The sequence below is a fragment of the Anomaloglossus baeobatrachus genome, chromosome 6 (genome assembly GCF_048569485.1).
Source record: "Anomaloglossus baeobatrachus isolate aAnoBae1 chromosome 6, aAnoBae1.hap1, whole genome shotgun sequence".
Lineage (NCBI taxonomy): Eukaryota > Metazoa > Chordata > Amphibia > Anura > Aromobatidae > Anomaloglossus > Anomaloglossus baeobatrachus.
In genome coordinates this window covers 582,371,151-582,390,487 of record NC_134358.1, presented here as the reverse complement: position 1 = coordinate 582,390,487, position 19,337 = coordinate 582,371,151, and the positions used below count along the sequence as shown (strand labels likewise).

At 46.5% G+C, this 19,337-nt stretch overlaps 1 protein-coding gene across 3 annotated transcripts in view; it reads right to left on the bottom strand.

Annotated features, from left to right (window-relative positions):
• The window catches only part of SMARCD3 (SWI/SNF related BAF chromatin remodeling complex subunit D3), a 339,857-nt gene that overhangs the window by 69,078 nt on the left and 251,442 nt on the right, over positions 1-19,337 (bottom strand). For 2 of the 3 annotated variants that reach the window (XM_075315941.1, XM_075315939.1), the window contains exon 10: positions 1,873-2,014. In XM_075315941.1, coding sequence (XP_075172056.1) covers positions 1,873-2,014 — 142 coding nt within the window. The remainder of the gene's footprint in view (positions 1-1,872; positions 2,015-19,337) is intronic. The other variant, XM_075315940.1, reaches the window with a different exon arrangement.

The following is a 19,337-nucleotide window of genomic DNA, read 5'->3' as shown; positions in this document are numbered from 1 at the left end:
TACATAGGGGTAAACCCTCAGGCAATATATCCTGAAGGCGCATATAACCCTGCGGATGTGGCACTACACGTGGGACGCTGCGCGGGATCTCCTCTATTTGCCCGGACTGACCGCCATTGCACTCCTAGCATTAGCCGTTCAGGTGGCCACATCCGCAGGGTTATATGCGCCTTCAGGATCTATTGCCTGAGGGTTTACCCCTATGTATTAAGCAATTCATGCTGTGCGAAATGAACCCTTTCACTGCCGCCCTGCAATAGACGGCCTATCAATACTAACACTTGGAGGTTTCTCAGAAGGAGCCGGTCACGTGACCATTTCATAGTCTTGCATTATGACGTCTGGATATTCACATTAATTAAGAAGTCTCATTATACATCAATAGATGTGAGAAGGTAAATGCGGCACCACTGATACGTCACATACAGGCGATCCCTCGCTTTATTTCGGTCAAGCAGGCTCTGCTTTTGTTTTTAGTCAATATTGTCGAAATGTCTTATATTGTTGACTGACAATTTTTGAATACATTTTTTGGACACAAGTTTTGTGAAATAAAACAATAAAGAAACACATTTTGTTCCACATCATATTGGTGCCAATCTTCCTTTTCTACTATAGTGCCGGGGTCATACATTATTGTAATAGAGATAGAACGCATCATGAAAACCAAGTAACACACCAGACAGGTCAGGGATAAAGAGGAGGAAAGTAGGGTTAGGTTATAAGAAAAAAGCCCAAGCTCTGAACATCTCATGGAGCACTGCTCAACCCATCATCCAAAAATGGAAGGAGTATGTCACAACCGTCTCATGTCTAACCACAGACATCACAGCGGAGAGACACAGGGAGAATTACACTCATTACTGAGTGATCGTCATTGTCATCCATGTTCAGACAGGGGGGTCCTCAGTGAGTGGCCGTCCTCGTCATCCATGTTCAGGCAGGGGGGTCCTCAGTGAGTGGCCGTCCTCGTCATCCATGTTCAGGCAGGGGGGTCCTCAGTGAGTGGCCGTCCTCGTCATCCATGTTCAGGCAGGGGGGTCCTCAGTGAGTGGGCATCATCATTGTAAACAGGCAGGAGGTCCTCAGTTAGTGGGTGTCACTGTCATCCATGTTCAGGCAGGGGATCCTCAGTGAGTGGGCATCATCATTGTACACAGGTGGGGGGTCCTCAGTGTGTGGGCGTCATCGTTGTCCATCGTCAGGCGTGGGGTCTTCAGTGAGTGGGCATCACTGTCGATCACGGTCAGGCGTTTGGTCCTCAGTGAGTGGGCATCATCATTGTACACAGGCGGGGGGGTCCTCAGTGAGTGGACATCATCTTTGTACACAGACGGGGGGGTCCTCAGTGAGTGGGCATCATTGTCGTCCATGGTCAGGCATCATCATCGTCCATGGTCAGGCGTGGGGTCTTCAGTGAGAGGGCATCATCATCGTCCACGGTCAGGCGTGGGGTCTTCAGTGAGAGGGCATCATCATCGTCCACGGTCAGGCGTGGGGTCTTCAGTGAGAGGGCATCATCATCGTCCACGGTCAGGCGTGGGATCTTCAGTGAGTGGACATCATTGTCATCCACGGTCAGGCAGTATAAGGTACAGATACGAGCTATGAGCTGCGATTAACCCCTAATATTACCACAATTGCCACCACACCAGGGCAATCGGAAGAGTCAGGTAAAGTCCCAGGATTGTCGCATTTAATGGAAGTGACAATCCTGGGAGGCTGCAAGCTACTATTTTTCGGTTGGAGGGGCCCAATAACCATGACTGGAGTACTGAGGTTTCGGGCAGTCACCGCCTGGCCATAATCTGAGGACTGCAGTCTCCCCCTATTTGTAACCTCAGGACTGCAGTCACCGCCTGCACGGCGTACCGTCACCTTATTATCCAGTGCCGAGATCTCCTGCTGGTTGGCTGTGGACAGCAGAAAGCTGCTCATCTGTCCCTTCAGCGGATCTTCCACTTCCACATCAATGTCATAACAGGCCGTCTTCTTCTGGTCAGTGGGATCCACACTGTACAGACACAAGCAATGCAAAGTCTACAATGGATGACTGCAACAACACGTGTGAACAGTAAAACATGAATCTATAGTATCACTAAGTGCACAGTGCATGTACGCAGCGAGGATCACTAAGTGCACAGTGCATGTAAGCAGCGAGGATCACTAAGTGCACAGTGCATGTAAGCAGCGAGGATCACTAAGTGCACAGTGCATGTACGCAGCGAAAATCACTAAGTGCAGAGTGCATGTAAGCAGCGAGGATCACTAAGTGCACAGTGCATGTACGCAGCGAGGATCACTAAGTGCACAGTGCATGTAAGCAGCGAAAATCACTAAGTGCAGAGTGCATGTAAGCAGCGAGGATCACTAAGTGCACAGTGCATGTAAGCAGCGAGGATCACTAAGTGCACAGTGCATGTAAGCAGCGAGGATCACTAAGTGCACAGTGCATGTAAGCAGCGAGGATCACTAAGTGCACAGTGCATGTAAGCAGCGAGGATCACTAAGTGCACAGTGCATGTAAGCAGCGAGGATCACTAAGTGCACAGTGCATGTAAGCAGCGAGGATCACTAAGTGCACAGTGCATGTAAGCAGCGAGGATCACTAAGTGCACAGTGCGTGTAAGCAGCGAGGATCACTAAGTGCACAGTGCGTGTAAGCAGCGAGGATCACTAAGTGCACAGTGCGTGTAAGCAGCGAAAATCACTAAGTGCACAGTGCATGTACGCAACGAAAATCACTAAGTGCACGTACGCAGCGAGGATCACTAAGTGCACAGTGCACGTACGCAGCGAAAATCACTAAGTGCAGAGTGCATGTACGCAGCAAGGATCACTAAGTGCACAGTGCATGTAAGCAGCGAAAATCACTAAGTGCAGAGTGCATGTACGCAGCGAGGATCACTAAGTGCACAGTGCATGTACGCAGCGAAAATCACTAAGTGCACAGTGCATGTACGCAGCGAGGATCACTAAGTGCACAGTGCATGTAAGCAGCGAAAATCACTAAGTGCAGAGTGCATGTACGCAGCGAGGATCACTAAGTGCACAGTGCATGTACGCAGCGAAAATCACTAAGTGCACAGTGCATGTACGCAGCGAGGATCACTAAGTGCACAGTGCATGTAAGCAGCGAGGATCACTAAGTGCACAGTGCATGTAAGCAGCGAGGATCACTAAGTGCACAGTGCATGTAAGCAGCGAAAATCACTAAGTGCAGAGTGCATGTAAGCAGCGAGGATCACTAAGTGCACAGCGCATGTAAGCAGCGAGGATCACTAAGTGCACAGTGCATCTATGCAGCGAGGATCACTAAGTGCACAGTGCATGTAAGCAGCGAGGATCACTAAGTGCACAGTGCATGTAAGCAGCGAGGATCACTAAGTGCACAGTGCATGTAAGCAGCGAGGATCACTAAGTGCACAGTGCATGTAAGCAGCGAGGATCACTAAGTGCACAGTGCGTGTAAGCAGCGAGGATCACTAAGTGCACAGTGCGTGTAAGCAGCGAGGATCACTAAGTGCACAGTGCGTGTAAGCAGCGAAAATCACTAAGTGCACAGTGCATGTACGCAACGAAAATCACTAAGTGCACGTACGCAGCGAGGATCACTAAGTGCACAGTGCACGTACGCAGCGAAAATCACTAAGTGCAGAGTGCATGTACGCAGCAAGGATCACTAAGTGCAGAGTGCATGTACGCAGCGAGGATCACTAAGTGCACAGTGCATGTACGCAGCGAAAATCACTAAGTGCACAGTGCATGTACGCAGCGAGGATCACTAAGTGCACAGTGCATGTAAGCAGCGAGGATCACTAAGTGCACAGTGCATGTAAGCAGCGAGGATCACTAAGTGCACAGTGCATGTACGCAGCGAGGATCACTAAGTGCACAGTGCATGTAAGCAGCGCGGATCACTAAGTGCACAGTGCATGTAAGTAGCGAGGATCACTAAGTGCACAGTGCATGTACGCAGCAAGGATCACTAAGTGCACAGTGCATGTAAGCAGCGAGGATCACTAAGTGCACAGTGCATGTAAGCAGCGAGGATCACTAAGTGCACAGTGCATGTAAGCAGCGAGGATCACTAAGTGCAGAGTGCATGTAAGCAGCGAGGATCACTAAGTGCACAGTGCATGTAAGCAGCGAGGATCACTAAGTGCACAGTGCATGTAAGCAGCGAGGATCATTAAGTGCACAGTGCATGTAAGCAGCGAAAATCACTAAGTGCACAGTGCATGTAAGCAGCGAGGATCACTAAGTGCACAGTGCATGTAAGCAGCGAGAATCACTAAGTGCACAGTGCATGTAAGCAGCGAGGATCACTAAGTGCACAGTGCATGTAAGCAGCGAGGATCACTAAGTGCACAGTGCATGTAAGCAGCGAGGATCACTAAGTGCACAGTGCAAGTAAGAGGTAATAATCACTAAGTGCACAGTGCATGTAAGCAGCGAGGATCACTAAGTGCACAGTGCATGTAAGCAGCGAGGATCACTAAGTGCACAGTGCATGTAAGCAGCGAGGATCACTAAGTGCACAGTGCATGTAAGCAGCGAGGATCACTAAGTGCACAGTGCAAGTAAGAGGTAATAATCACTAAGTGCACAGTGCATGTAAGCAGCGAGGATCACTAAGTGCACAGTGCATGTAAGCAGCGAGGATCACTAAGTGCACAGTGCATGTAAGCAGCGAGGATCACTAAGTGCACAGTGCAAGTAAGAGGTAATAATCACTAAGTGCACAGTGCATGTAAGCAGCGAGGATCACTAAGTGCACAGTGCACGTACGCAGCGAGAATCACTAAGTGCACAGTGCATGTAAGCAGCGAGGATCACTAAGTGCACAGTGCATGTACGCAGCGAGGATCACTAAGTGCACAGTGCATGTAAGCAGCGAGGATCACTAAGTGCAGAGTGCATGTAAGCAGCGAGGATCACTAAGTGCACAGTGCATGTAAGCAGCGAGGATCACTAAGTGCACAGTGCATGTAAGCAGCGAGGATCACTAAGTGCACAGTGCATGTAAGCAGCGAGGATCACTAAGTGCAGAGTGCATGTAAGCAGCGAGGATCACTAAGTGCACAGTGCATGTAAGCAGCGAGGATCACTAAGTGCACAGTGCATGTAAGCAGCGAGGATCACTAAGTGCACAGTGCATGTAAGCAGCGAAAATCACTAAGTGCACAGTGCATGTAAGCAGCGAGGATCACTAAGTGCACAGTGCATGTAAGCAGCGAGAATCACTAAGTGCACAGTGCATGTAAGCAGCGAGGATCACTAAGTGCACAGTGCATGTAAGCAGCGAGGATCACTAAGTGCACAGTGCATGTAAGCAGCGAGGATCACTAAGTGCACAGTGCAAGTAAGAGGTAATAATCACTAAGTGCACAGTGCATGTAAGCAGCGAGGATCACTAAGTGCACAGTGCATGTAAGCAGCGAGGATCACTAAGTGCACAGTGCATGTAAGCAGCGAGGATCACTAAGTGCACAGTGCAAGTAAGAGGTAATAATCACTAAGTGCACAGTGCATGTAAGCAGCGAGGATCACTAAGTGCACAGTGCACGTACGCAGCGAGAATCACTAAGTGCACAGTGCATGTAAGCAGCGAGGATCACTAAGTGCACAGTGCATGTACGCAGCGAGGATCACTAAGTGCACAGTGCATGTAAGCAGCGAGGATCACTAAGTGCAGAGTGCATGTAAGCAGCGAGGATCACTAAGTGCACAGTGCATGTAAGCAGCGAGGATCACTAAGTGCACAGTGCATGTAAGCAGCGAGAATCACTAAGTGCACAGTGCATGTAAGCAGCGAGGATCACTAAGTGCACAGTGCATGTAAGCAGCGAGGATCACTAAGTGCACAGTGCATGTAAGCAGCAAGGATCACTAAGTGCACAGTGCGTGTAAGCAGCGAGGATCACTAAGTGCACAGTGCATGTAAGCAGCGAGGATCACTAAGTGCACAGTGCATGTAAGCAGCGAGGATCACTAAGTGCACAGTGCATGTACGCAGCGAGGATCACTAAGTGCACAGTGCATGTAAGCAGCGAGGATCACTAAGTGCACAGTGCGTGTAAGCAGCGAGGATCACTAAGTGCAGAGTGCATGTAAGCAGCGAGGATCACTAAGTGCACAGTGCATGTAAGCAGCGAGGATCACTAAGTGCACAGTGCATGTAAGCAGCGAGAATCACTAAGTGCACAGTGCATGTAAGCAGCGAGGATCACTAAGTGCACAGTGCATGTAAGCAGCGAGAATCACTAAGTGCACAGTGCATGTAAGCAGCGAGGATCACTAAGTGCACAGTGCATGTAAGCAGCGAGGATCACTAAGTGCACAGTGCATGTAAGCAGCAAGGATCACTAAGTGCACAGTGCGTGTAAGCAGCGAGGATCACTAAGTGCACAGTGCATGTAAGCAGCGAGGATCACTAAGTGCACAGTGCATGTAAGCAGCGAGGATCACTAAGTGCACAGTGCATGTACGCAGCGAGGATCACTAAGTGCACAGTGCATGCAAGCAGCGAGGATCACTAAGTGCACAGTGCGTGTAAGCAGCGAGGATCACTAAGTGCAGAGTGCATGTAAGCAGCGAGGATCACTAAGTGCACAGTGCATGTAAGCAGCGAGGATCACTAAGTGCACAGTGCATGTAAGCAGCGAGGATCACTAAGTGCACAGTGCATGTAAGCAGCGAGAATCACTAAGTGCACAGTGCATGTAAGCAGCGAAAATCACTAAGTGCACAGTGCATGTAAGCAGCGAGGATCACTAAGTGCACAGTGCATGTAAGCAGCGAGGATCACTAAGTGCACAGTGCATGTAAGCAGCGAGGATCACTAAGTGCACAGTGCAAGTAAGAGGTAATAATCACTAAGTGCACAGTGCATGTAAGCAGCGAGGATCACTAAGTGCACAGTGCATGTAAGCAGCGAGGATCACTAAGTGCACAGTGCATGTAAGCAGCGAGGATCACTAAGTGCAGAGTGCATGTAAGCAGCGAAAATCACTAAGTGCACAGTGCATGTAAGCAGCAAGGATCACTAAGTGCACAGTGCATGTAAGCAGCGAGGATCACTAAGTGCACAGTGCATGTAAGCAGCGAGGATCACTAAGTGCACAGTGCAAGTAAGAGGTAATAATCACTAAGTGCACAGTGCATGTAAGCAGCGAGGATCACTAAGTGCACAGTGCACGTACGCAGCGAGAATCACTAAGTGCACAGTGCATGTAAGCAGCGAGGATCACTAAGTGCACAGTGCATGTACGCAGCGAGGATCACTAAGTGCACAGTGCATGTAAGCAGCGAGGATCACTAAGTGCACAATGCATGTAAGCAGCGAGGATCACTAAGTGCAGAGTGCATGTAAGCAGCGAGGATCACTAAGTGCAGAGTGCAAGTAAGAGGTAATAATCACTAAGTGCACAGTGCATGTAAGCAGCGAGGATCACTAAGTGCACAGTGCATGTAAGCAGCGAAAATCACTAAGTGCACAGTGCATGTAAGCAGCGAGGATCACTAAGTGCAGAGTGCATGTAAGCAGCGAGGATCACTAAGTGCACAGTGCAAGTAAGAGGTAATAATCACTAAGTGCACAGTGCATGTAAGCAGCGAGGATCACTAAGTGCACAGTGCATGTAAGCAGCGAAAATCACTAAGTGCACAGTGCATGTAAGCAGCGAGGATCACTAAGTGCACAGTGCATGTAAGCAGCGAGAATCACTAAGTGCACAGTGCATGTAAGCAGCGAGGATCACTAAGTGCACAGTGCGTGTAAGCAGCGAGGATCACTAAGTGCACAGTGCATGTAAGCAGCGAGGATCACTAAGTGCAGAGTGCATGTAAGCAGCGAGGATCACTAAGTGCACAGTGCATGTAAGCAGCGAGGATCACTAAGTGCACAGTGCATGTAAGCAGCGAGGATCACTAAGTGCAGAGTGCATGTACGCAGCGAAAATCACTAAGTGCACAGTGCATGTACGCAGCGAGGATCACTAAGTGCACAGTGCATGTAAGCAGCGAGGATCACTATGTGCAGAGTGCATGTACGCAGCGAGAATCACTAAGTGCACAGTGCATGTACGCAGCGAGGATCACTAAGTGCACAGTGCATGTAAGCAGCGAGGATAACTAAGTGCACAGTGCATGTAAGCAGCGAGGATAACTAAGTGCACAGTGCATGTAAGCAGCGAGGATCACTAAGTGCACAGTGCATGTAAGCAGCGAAGATCACTAAGTGCACAGTGCATGTAAGCAGCGAGGATCACTAAGTGCACAGTACATGTACGCAGCGAGAATCACTAAGTGCACAGTGCATGTAAGCAGCGAGGATCACTAAGTGCACAGTGCATGTAAGCAGCGAGGATCACTAAGTGCACAGTGCATGTACGCAGCGAGGATCACTAAGTGCACAGTGCATGTACGCAGCGAGGATCACTAAGTGCACAGTGCATGTAAGCAGCGTGGATCACTAAGTGCACAGTGCATGTAAGCAGCGAGGATCACTAAGTGCACAGTGCATGTAAGCAGCGAGGATCACTAAGTGCACAGTGCATGTAAGCAGCGAGGATCACTAAGTGCACAGTGCATGTAAGCAGCGAGGATCACTAAGTGCACAGTGCATGTAAGCAGCGAGGATCACTAAGTGCACAGTGCATGTAAGCAGCGAGGATCACTAAGTGCACAGTGCATGTAAGCAGCGAGGATCACTAAGTGCACAGTGCATGTAAGCAGCGAGGATCACTAAGTGCACAGTGCATGTAAGCAGCGAGGATCACTAAGTGCACAGTGCATGTAAGCAGCGAAAATCACTAAGTGCACAGTGCATGTAAGCAGCGAGGATCACTAAGTGCACAGTGTATGTAAGCAGCGAGGATCACTAAGTGCACAGTGTATGTAAGCAGCGAGGATCACTAAGTGCACAGTGTATGTAAGCAGCGAGGATCACTAAGTGCACAGTGCATGTAAGCAGCGAGGATCACTAAGTGCACAGTGCATGTAAGCAGCGAGGATCACTAAGTGCACAGTGCATGTAAGCAGCGAGGATCACTAAGTGCACAGTGCATGTAAGCAGCGAGGATCACTAAGTGCACAGTGCATGTAAGCAGCGAGGATCACTAAGTGCACAGTGCATGTAAGCAGCGAGGATCACTAAGTGCACAGTGCATGTAAGCAGCGAAAATCACTAAGTGCACAGTGCATGTAAGCAGCGAGGATCACTAAGTGCACAGTGTATGTAAGCAGCGAGGATCACTAAGTGCACAGTGTATGTAAGCAGCGAGGATCACTAAGTGCACAGTGTATGTAAGCAGCGAGGATCACTAAGTGCACAGTGCATGTAAGCAGCGAGGATCACTAAGTGCACAGTGCATGTAAGCAGCGAGGATAACTAAGAGCACAGTGCATGTAAGCAGCGAGGATCACTAAGTGCACAGTGCATGTAAGCAGCGAGGATCACTAAGTGCACAGTGTATGTAAGCAGCGAAAATCACTAAGTGCACAGTGCATGTAAGCAGCGAGGATCACTAAGTGCACAGTGTATGTAAGCAGCGAGGATCACTAAGTGCACAGTGCATGTAAGCAGCGAGGATCACTAAGTGCACAGTGCATGTAAGCAGCGAGGATCACTAAGTGCACAGTGCATGTAAGCAGCGAGGATCACTAAGTGCACAGTGCATGTAAGCAGCGAGGATCACTAAGTGCACAGTGCATGTAAGCAGCGAGGATCACTAAGTGCACAGTGCAAGTAAGAGGTAATAATCACTAAGTGCACAGTGCATGTAAGCAGCGAGGATCACTAAGTGCACAGTGCATGTACGCAGTGAGGATCACTAAGTGCACAGTGCGTGTAAGCAGCGAGGATCACTAAGTGCACAGTGCGTGTAAGCAGCGAGGATCACTAAGTGCAGAGTGCATGTAAGCAGCGAGGATCACTAAGTGCACAGTGCATGTAAGCAGCGAGGATCACTAAGTGCACAGTGCATGTAAGCAGCGAGAATCACTAAGTGCACAGTGCATGTAAGCAGCGAGGATCACTAAGTGCAGAGTGCATGTAAGCAGCGAGGATCACTAAGTGCAGAGTGCATGTAAGCAGCGAGGATCACTAAGTGCACAGTGCATGTAAGCAGCGAGGATCACTAAGTGCACAGTGCATGTAAGCAGCGAGGATCACTAAGTGCACAGTGCATGTAAGCAGCGAGGATCACTAAGTGCACAGTGCAAGTAAGAGGTAATAATCACTAAGTGCACAGTGCATGTAAGCAGTGAGGATCACTAAGTGCACAGTGCATGTAAGCAGCGAGAATCACTAAGTGCACAGTGCATGTAAGCAGCGAAAATCACTAAGTGCACAGTGCATGTAAGCAGCGAGGATCACTAAGTGCACAGTGCATGTAAGCAGCGAGGATCACTAAGTGCACAGTGCAAGTAAGAGGTAATAATCACCAAGTGCACAGTGCATGTACGCAGCGAGGATCACTAAGTGCAGAGTGCATGTAAGCAGCGAGGATCACTAAGTGCACAGTGCATGTAAGCAGCGAGAATCACTAAGTGCACAGTGCATGTAAGCAGCGAGGATCACTAAGTGCACAGTGCATGTAAGCAGCGAGGATCACTAAGTGCACAGTGCATGTAAGCAGCGAGGATCACTAAGTGCACAGTGCATGTAAGCAGCGATTGTCATTATTCCTCTGTGCAGAGAATCTGCTGTGTTTTCCTGGGTTTCGGGCTGGCAGGTTGATTGACAGCGCAGGCTTCCATGCTGCTTCTGGAGAGGTGCTGATTGCTCAAGTGTTTCATCTTGCTGGTAATTGCTCTGCTTCTTTACTGAGGATGCTCTCCCAGAACCTTGCCAGTCCCACATTCTGGTTCAGTTGCTGTGCTGTTGGCCTGTGTTTTTGCTAGTGTTCTGATCTATTGTTTCTTGACCCCGGACTGTTGTTTTGACTCCTCTCTGCCCACTACCTGTTCCTGTCGTGACCTCCTGGCTTTAGACCTCGGACCATTACCTGACCACGTCTCAGTTTTCTCCCTGAATCTGCTATGTGAAGATCCCGGAATTCTGACCCTCAGATTGTGACCTGACTACGCCTCTGTGTACTCCCTGTGTCCATATGTGTCCTGCTGTTACCAGACCCCGGCTTTCTTGACTACTCTACTGTTTGTACTACTCGTAAGTAGTGACTAGCATCACATTACGACTGGCCAGACTTTTTTTTCCACCCATGGATCCAGTACGAACTCTCTGTGGTCAGGTAGCGAACCTGACTCAGTTGGACCAGGATCTGGCCATGGTGCAGCAGAAGTTGGAGTATTTTCAGACTCCGTTGCTGGGGCAGTTTTCTAGTAAGTTGGGTACTTCTCAGAACCCCTCACTACTGACTGTAGGCATGACTCCAGGACTGACTGACGTACAATTGAGCTCCCCTGAACCGGTGATGGCGCTCCTTGATAGGTTTTTGGGGGAGAAAGACCAGTTCAGAATTTTCAGGGAGAGCAGCACATTACTTTTTACCCTACGGCCCCGATCGCTTGGGAATGAGTCCCAGTGGGAGGGAATAGTTATATCCCTTTTAAGGGGGCCCTCCATTAGCCCCAGAACAGTCTTCTGTTGACGCCTTTTTTTTGACTCTTTGGGGTTTATATATGATGAACCTGACAGAGTCCAGGTGGCACTAGTAAAGATCATGAACCTGACGCTGGGAGGCCGCACTGCTGAGGACTATAGTTCTGAGTTCCGGCAATGGTCATCTGAAGTCATGTGAAAAGCCCTCAGATGTCAGTTTTTCAAAGGCCTTTCGGACACATTAAAGGACGCTCTGTCTCTACACTCTCCACATGGTTCATTGGAGGAAGCCATGACTCAGGCTATTTGAATGGATTGCAGGATATGGGAGAGACGAGAGGAGTGACGGGAGGTTCTTCTGTCCTCCCAGTCTTGGTCATCTACCTGAGGCAAAGCCTATGGAGGTTGGTGCAGCCAGTCCTAGAGGCAAGGTGAGGAGATGACCTCGCGATCTGGAACTTTGCTTTTACTGTGGTCACATTGGACATTTTCGGAAGGACTGCCTGGCACGTCTCCCAGCAGACAAACCACCAGGAAGCGCCTAAGTCTGGGTGATTATCAAGGAGGTCACCCAGACTTCCAGGTACCTTTTAACTCCTCGGATAAAGTTTTTGTGAATGTGGAACTACTTTTTGAGAACCGACCTACATCTGCATTCGCTTTCATTGATTGTGGGTCTTCTATGAAGTTTACTGATACTGGACTGGTGATGAAGTTAGGTTTAGGGACAGTTAGATTGGAAAGACCCATTCAGATTGTCGCCATTTACAGGACGCCGTTACCCCAGAACCTGGTCTAGTAACGGTGGAATTCACACTCAAGGTGGGATCTCTTCACACCGAGGTCATCTCCTGTTATGTGATGGGTAACTTATTGGAGGGGTTGATATTGGGAATTCCATGGTTACATATGTAAAATCCTGTCATTGATTGGTGTCAGAGGGATATTGTCAAATTGTCATAAGAGATGTCTCCATTCTGTTCAGGTTTTCTCTGCTACTCCAGAGGGTTTTCCAGAGACCCTGAAGGATTTCAGAGATGTTTTCTCGTTAAAAGATGCAGAGATCTTACCTCCCCATTGCTCTTATGATTGTGCTATCAACCTTGTCCCTAAGGCCAAATTGCCTAAAGCTCGCCTGTATAACTTGTCTGGCCCTGAGTGGGCAGCCATGAAGGCATAGGTAAGAGAATGTTTACGGAACGGTCATATTCGTCCTTCCTCCTCTCCTGTAGCTGCTGGATTTCTCTTTGTTTAAAAAAAAAAAAAAAAAAAAGAAAGATGGTGGACTCCGTCCCTTCCTCGATTTCCAATCCGCTTCCACTTGTCCCTGACCAATAATCAACTTACTGGGGCCAAATGGTTTGAAAAGTTGATGTTAGAGGGGGCTTATAATTTAATGCACATCCAGGAGGGTGATGAGTGGAGATGGCATTTTAACGTCCGAGGGTCTGTGTGAGGATCTGGTGATGCCTTTTGCACTGACCAATGCATCCGCTCTATTTCAGAACTTTATGAACGATATTTTTTCCGATTACATTGGAAGGTTTATTGTGGCTTATTTGGATGATACTATATAGAATATAGAAATGTGGCACTCCTTCTATAGTCGCTGGTGCTTGGATAGGGTCCCACCCCAGATCAAAAAATTGAAAAAAATCCAGCACTCAAAGCATTCAACTGAAATTGTTTTATATTTTATTCATTGATCTGTGTAATTATTAAAGACGTTTCGGTCATCCGACCTTCATCAGTTTACACTACAATAAAAAGATACATAAAAAATTTTTTAGTGTACAGAAATAATGGCATTATACAATCATGGTAACAAAAAAGGGCAGAAATATTCACCACATTATAATGCATGAACCATAAACTATGATATACAAAAAATGTCAACAAAAAGACAAAAATGAAGAATCTGTCAGTTGAGCCGCTTCACTAGCAGATATACTGTCCACCTAAAGATATAATTGAAATACAGATAAAATGTAGCATAATAGAACCATTATACAACAAAAAGGGGAACCAAACAGGAAACCCAAAAATTAGAAGGACAAAGAGCCTAAGCACCAGCACTGAGACACTATTCAAATCTAATAAAACAGACAATACACAGAAATGCCATGTAATGAACACTCACCAGAAAGGGCTCTGTAGAAATATATGGAAAAGCTGGACCAGAGGAAAAAACTGCCCGTCCGGGTCTGCAGTCAATGTAATCTGACAGTCCAATGTCCAGATTTAAATAGACCGCTCAATTAGCTCATTAACAAGTTACAGAGCGTCACTTCCGGTCCGAAGACCGGAAGTGACGTCACGGAGCGTCACTTCCGGTCCGAAAACCGGAAGTGACGTCACCGGCTGGCAAAGTGTAAATCCTGATGGTTGGCAACTGTAGACATACACAGACAGCCACTCCTCACCGCAGGACGTCACTTCCGGTCCGCAAACCGGAAGTGACGATCCTGGTTGGCAAAATGTAAACCAGATGGTTGGCAATTTAAAGACAAATTACCTAAAAGATCAAATAAAAGAAAAAATAGAAGAAATAAGATAAGGGGACTAAGGGAATGGTGTATTTATTCAGAATCAATTTAATAATTCTTTAATTTTTTATCAACTATAATCAACCCTAGTAAAAAAAGGGAAAAAAAAGAAAAAAAGAAAAGAGAAAAGAAAAACTAAGAGGAATATAAGTCAGGAAATGGAGGGGGGGGGAAGGGGGGAAGGGAAGGGAAAGGAAAAGGGGGTGGGCATTGGGAAGGGAAGAGGGGGGGAGTGGGGGGGGGAGGGGAAAGGGAAAGGAGAGACTATGGAAAAAGGGAAACAAGGGAAAATGAGTAATGCGTAGAAAAAACTAAAACTAGGGAAAAAGCAGAAAAAAGGATTATGTTAAGAAAGAAACAGGAAAAAGATTATAAGACAATACCTAAAGGGACCGGCCATCATCAAATCAGTGATCAACTCCTCTGAAAAAGATAATAATAAGTAGGGATAAATGAATGAAAAGCTATAAGAAACTAGAAGTATCGAAATCACGATTAAGGCCTTTGGGCTCCAAAGTCTGAAGAGTAAAAATCCAATACGCCTCCCTTTGTTTCAATTTTTTAACCCTATCACCTCCTCTTCTATTTGGCAAGACCTGCTCTAACACCTGGAACCGTAATTGACTAACACTATGTCCCTGTTTAAGAAAATGAGATGGAAGAGGTAAAGTCAATCTCTCACACCTAATGGTGGATTTATGTTGTGATATACGTTCCTTAACAGTCTGGGTGGTTTCGCCTACATAGAGTAGGCCACAAGGACACTTCACTACATATACAACATAAGATGTCTCACAGGTGAAAAAACCTCTAATTGGATAACCCCGACCACTGTAGGGATGCAAAACTCTATCACCTTTCAGCACATTACTGCATTGGGCACAATTTAAACATGGAAAAGTACCACGTCTCTGGGTATAAAGATGAGTTTGAACGGGTCCAGTCACACCGGCGCCCACATCAGCTCTCACCAATTTATTACTGAGGTTGGACGGTCGTCTAAAACAAGGAAGAAAAGGTGATTTAAATTCTTCCACCTCCGGGTACCCTTTACGCAAGATGTTCCAATGACTTCTGATGAATTTATGAATTTTGTAAGAAAAAGGATGGTAAGTATGAACGAAAGCCAAACGTTTATCTCTAGTCTTACCAATAGAAGATTCGGTATTCACACTAGCACTATTCAAAACCTCCTGTGGATAACCCCTCGCCAGAAACTTAGTCCTCATCTCCTGTAATCTGGTATCTTTAATTTCTTGTTGGTTAACAATCCTATGTACCCTAAGAAACTGGGACTTAGGTATAGAATTCTTCATGGCTTTGGGATGACAACTATCATATGCGAGTAAGTTATTCCTGTCCGTCGACTTTATGTACAAATCTGTTTGTAAATGTCCATTCTCTAATTTCGTAACAGTGACATCTAAAAAATTGATATGATGTAAATCATATTGTATAACAAATTGAAGTTCAGACCAAATGCTGTTAATGTAATTATGGAACTCCATGATGGAATCCAACGGGCCAACCCATATGCAAAAAACGTCGTCAATAAATCTCTTCCAACACTTGCAGTGCTCTTGGAATCCCTTATGTGGATATATGAATGTATCTTCAAAGTAAGACATGTACGTATTTGCATACGGGGGCGCTACGTTGGACCCCATCGCGGTCCCCTGTTTTTGAATATAAAAGATGTCCTGAAACAAAAAGAAATTTTCAGTTAACACTATTTGTAATAAGTCCAGACAGAAATCACTTGTATCACTCGAAAAGTTATGTTGTAACAATAACTCACGAATTGCTGACATGCCCTTCTGATGTACAATAGACGTATATAAACTTGTCACATCCCAAGTCACGAGAAAAGCATCAAATGGAATAGTATCAAGTCCACGAATCACCTCTAGGAAGTGACCAGTATCCAACAGGAAAGAAGGAATGTTTTTAGTCAAAGGAGTAATAATCTTCTCAAGTAGAATAGCTAAAGGGGAAAGGATAGAATCTGTGCCCGCCACTATAGGTCTACCAGGAGGGTTCACCAAGGTCTTATGAATTTTGGGGAGTACATAAAAGACAGGAATGATTGGATTCTGCTTTTGTAAGAAATCAAATGTCTTCTGATCTATTACTCCCTTTTGTAGATAGTGGCCGGTCACAGATCTAATCCTATCTCGAATCCTATTCGTCGGGTTACTTGCCAATATTCCATAGACATTACTGTCCCCCAATTGTCTCAGTATTTCCTGTAAATACATGGATTTGTCCATAACTACCAAAGCTCCGCCTTTATCGGCTTGTTTGATAATTATGTCTTTATCCTGCATCTGTATTTCAATTATATCTTTAGGTGGACAGTATATCTGCTAGTGAAGCGGCTCAACTGACAGATTCTTCATTTTTGTCTTTTTGTTGACATTTTTTGTATATCATAGTTTATGGTTCATGCATTATAATGTGGTGAATATTTCTGCCCTTTTTTGTTACCATGATTGTATAATGCCATTATTTCTGTACACTAAAAATTTTTTTATGTATCTTTTTATTGTAGTGTAAACTGATGAAGGTCGGATGACCGAAACGTCTTTAATAATTACACAGATCAATGAATAAAATATAAAACAATTTCAGTTGAATGCTTTGAGTGCTGGATTTTTTTCAATTTTTTTATTTGGATGATATTCTGATCTTTTCACCTGATCTGGGTTCTTATTATGGACATGTCAACTCTGTGTTAGGCCTCTTTTACACGTCCGTGAAAATCACGCACGTGTTTCACGGATGTGTCAAAGGTGCGTATTGCCCTCGGTGTTCTGTGTGTATGGCACACGTGCGTTCTCCTTGTGTTCTCCGTGATAACACACGGAGAACGGGAACTTTCTGCTCACCTGTCCCTGGCTTCGCTGTCCGTGGTGCTGATCTTCGGTCTCCGGTCCTGCCGACTCCCCGCTGCTGCTCCTTCCGGCCGCAGTGAAGTGAATATTCAATGAGCATAATGAGCGGCGGTCGGAAGCAAGTGACAGCAGCGGCAGAGACAGGAGGGCTGGAGAAGGTGAGTAATGTTTTGTTTTTTTTCTCGCAGACACGTTGTCTTTTCTCCGGTGCGTGTCACACGAAACCCATCCGTGTGGTCTGTTTGCATTACGTGTGACACTTGTGATGCCGGAGATAAAACGGACATGTCGGCGTGAGAAACACATACGTGTGTCCGACACCATAGGAAGACATAGGTCTACGTGTGTACGTGTCTCCGGTACGAGAGGAAACGGACCATACACGTACCGGAGGCACGCACGTGTGAAAGAGGCCTTACAAAGGCTTAGAGAGAATTCCCTGTTCGCTAAGTTAGAAAAATGTACATTTGCCGTCCAAGAGATCTCATTCCTCGTGTACATATTGACTGGGTTTAAGATGGACCCTGGGAAGGTACAAGCCATAATTGATTGCGTCCAACCTAGCGACCTTAAAATGTTGCAATGTTTTCTGGGGCTCGCCAATTACTACCGAAAATGTATTAAGGGGTTTTCTCAGGTCGTTAAGCCTCTGACTGATTTCACATGAAAGGGGGCAGATCTGGGGGTTTGGTCGTCTGAGGCTGTTGGGGCCGTTCATAAGTTCAAAAGATGTTTTATGTCCACACCAGTTCTTGTTCAGCCGGACCTCATGAGGCCGTTCATCGTGGAGGTGGATGCGTCTGAGGTTGGGGTGGGAGCTGTATTGTCTCAAGGCCCTAAAACATTAATCAACCTGCAGCCATGTGCCTTTTTTCGAAAAAATTCTCACCGACTGAGAGAAATTAAGATATTGGTAATCATGAGTTACTTGCTGTAAAACTTACGTTTGAGGAATGGAGGCATTTTTTTGAGGGTGCGGTGCATTAAATCACGGTTGTTACCGAACATAAAAATTTAGCTTATATTGAATCAGCCAAATGGTGCCCCTAGACAGGCCAGGTGGTCATTTTTCTCCAGATTTAATTTTTCCATCACGTTCAGGCCAGGGTGTAAGAATGTGAAGGCTGACGCTTGTCACTTTGTCATGAAGTCGGGATTCTGTATCTCCTCCATCCTCCATTCTTCCTCAGGGTATTGTTATTGCATTAGTGTCTTCTGAATTGGAATTAGAGATCCGTGATGCTCAGTCGTTGGCTCCTTCCACTACTCCAGATTGCATTTGTTGCAGGAGATTCAAGACTCTGTGTTAAGTGGTCATTTTGGGGTCATGGCCACCCAGAAGGCTATTTCCAGGCTCTTCTGTTGGTTATTCATGCATGATGATGTTAAGGATTTTGTACCCGCTTCTGAGACTTGCGCACGCGCTAAAATAAGTCGTAACCGGCCGCCCAGGGTATTGGCTCCATTACCAATTCCTGAAAGACCATGGACACATTTGTTCATCGATTTCATTACTGACTTGCCTATATCTGGTGGGAAGACTGTGATTTCGGTTGTAGTCGACCGATTTAGCAAACAAGCTCACTTTGTTCCATTATCGGGGGTTTCCCAATGCCAAGACACTTTCCAGGTTGCTCATCAGTCTTGTGGTAAGATTGAATATTGTGTCCGATAGGGGAGTACAATTCATTTCTAAATTTTGGAGGGCGTTCTGTAAAAAATTGTGCATTGATTTGTCATTTTCCTCTGCTTATCACCCTGAAACCAATGGGCAGACCAAATGCACAGTGCATGTAAGCAGCGCGAATCACTAAGTGCACAGTCCATGTAAGCAATGAAGGGAATTTTGTTACTTACCGTAAATTCCTTTTCTTCTAGCTCTTATTGGGAGACCCAGACGATTGGGGTATAGCTACTGCCCTCTGGAGGCCACACAAAGCACTACATTAAAAGTGCAAGGCCCCTCCCCCTCTGGCTATACCCCCCCCGTGGTATCACGGGTTCTCCAGTTTTAGTGCCAAAGCAAGAAGGAGGAAGCCAATAACTGGTTTAAACAAATTAACTCCGAATAACATCGGAGAACTGAAAAACCGTTCAACATGAACAACATGTGTACCCGCAAACAACAAAAAAACATCCCGAAGGACAACAGGGCGGGTGCTGGGTCTCCCAATAAGAGCTAGAAGAAAAGGAATTTACGGTAAGTAACAAAATTCCCTTCTTCTTCAGCGCTCTATTGGGAGACCCAGACGATTGGGACGTCCAAAAGCTGTCCCTGGGTGGGTAAAGAAATACCTCATGTTAGAGCTGCAAAACAGCCCTCCCCTA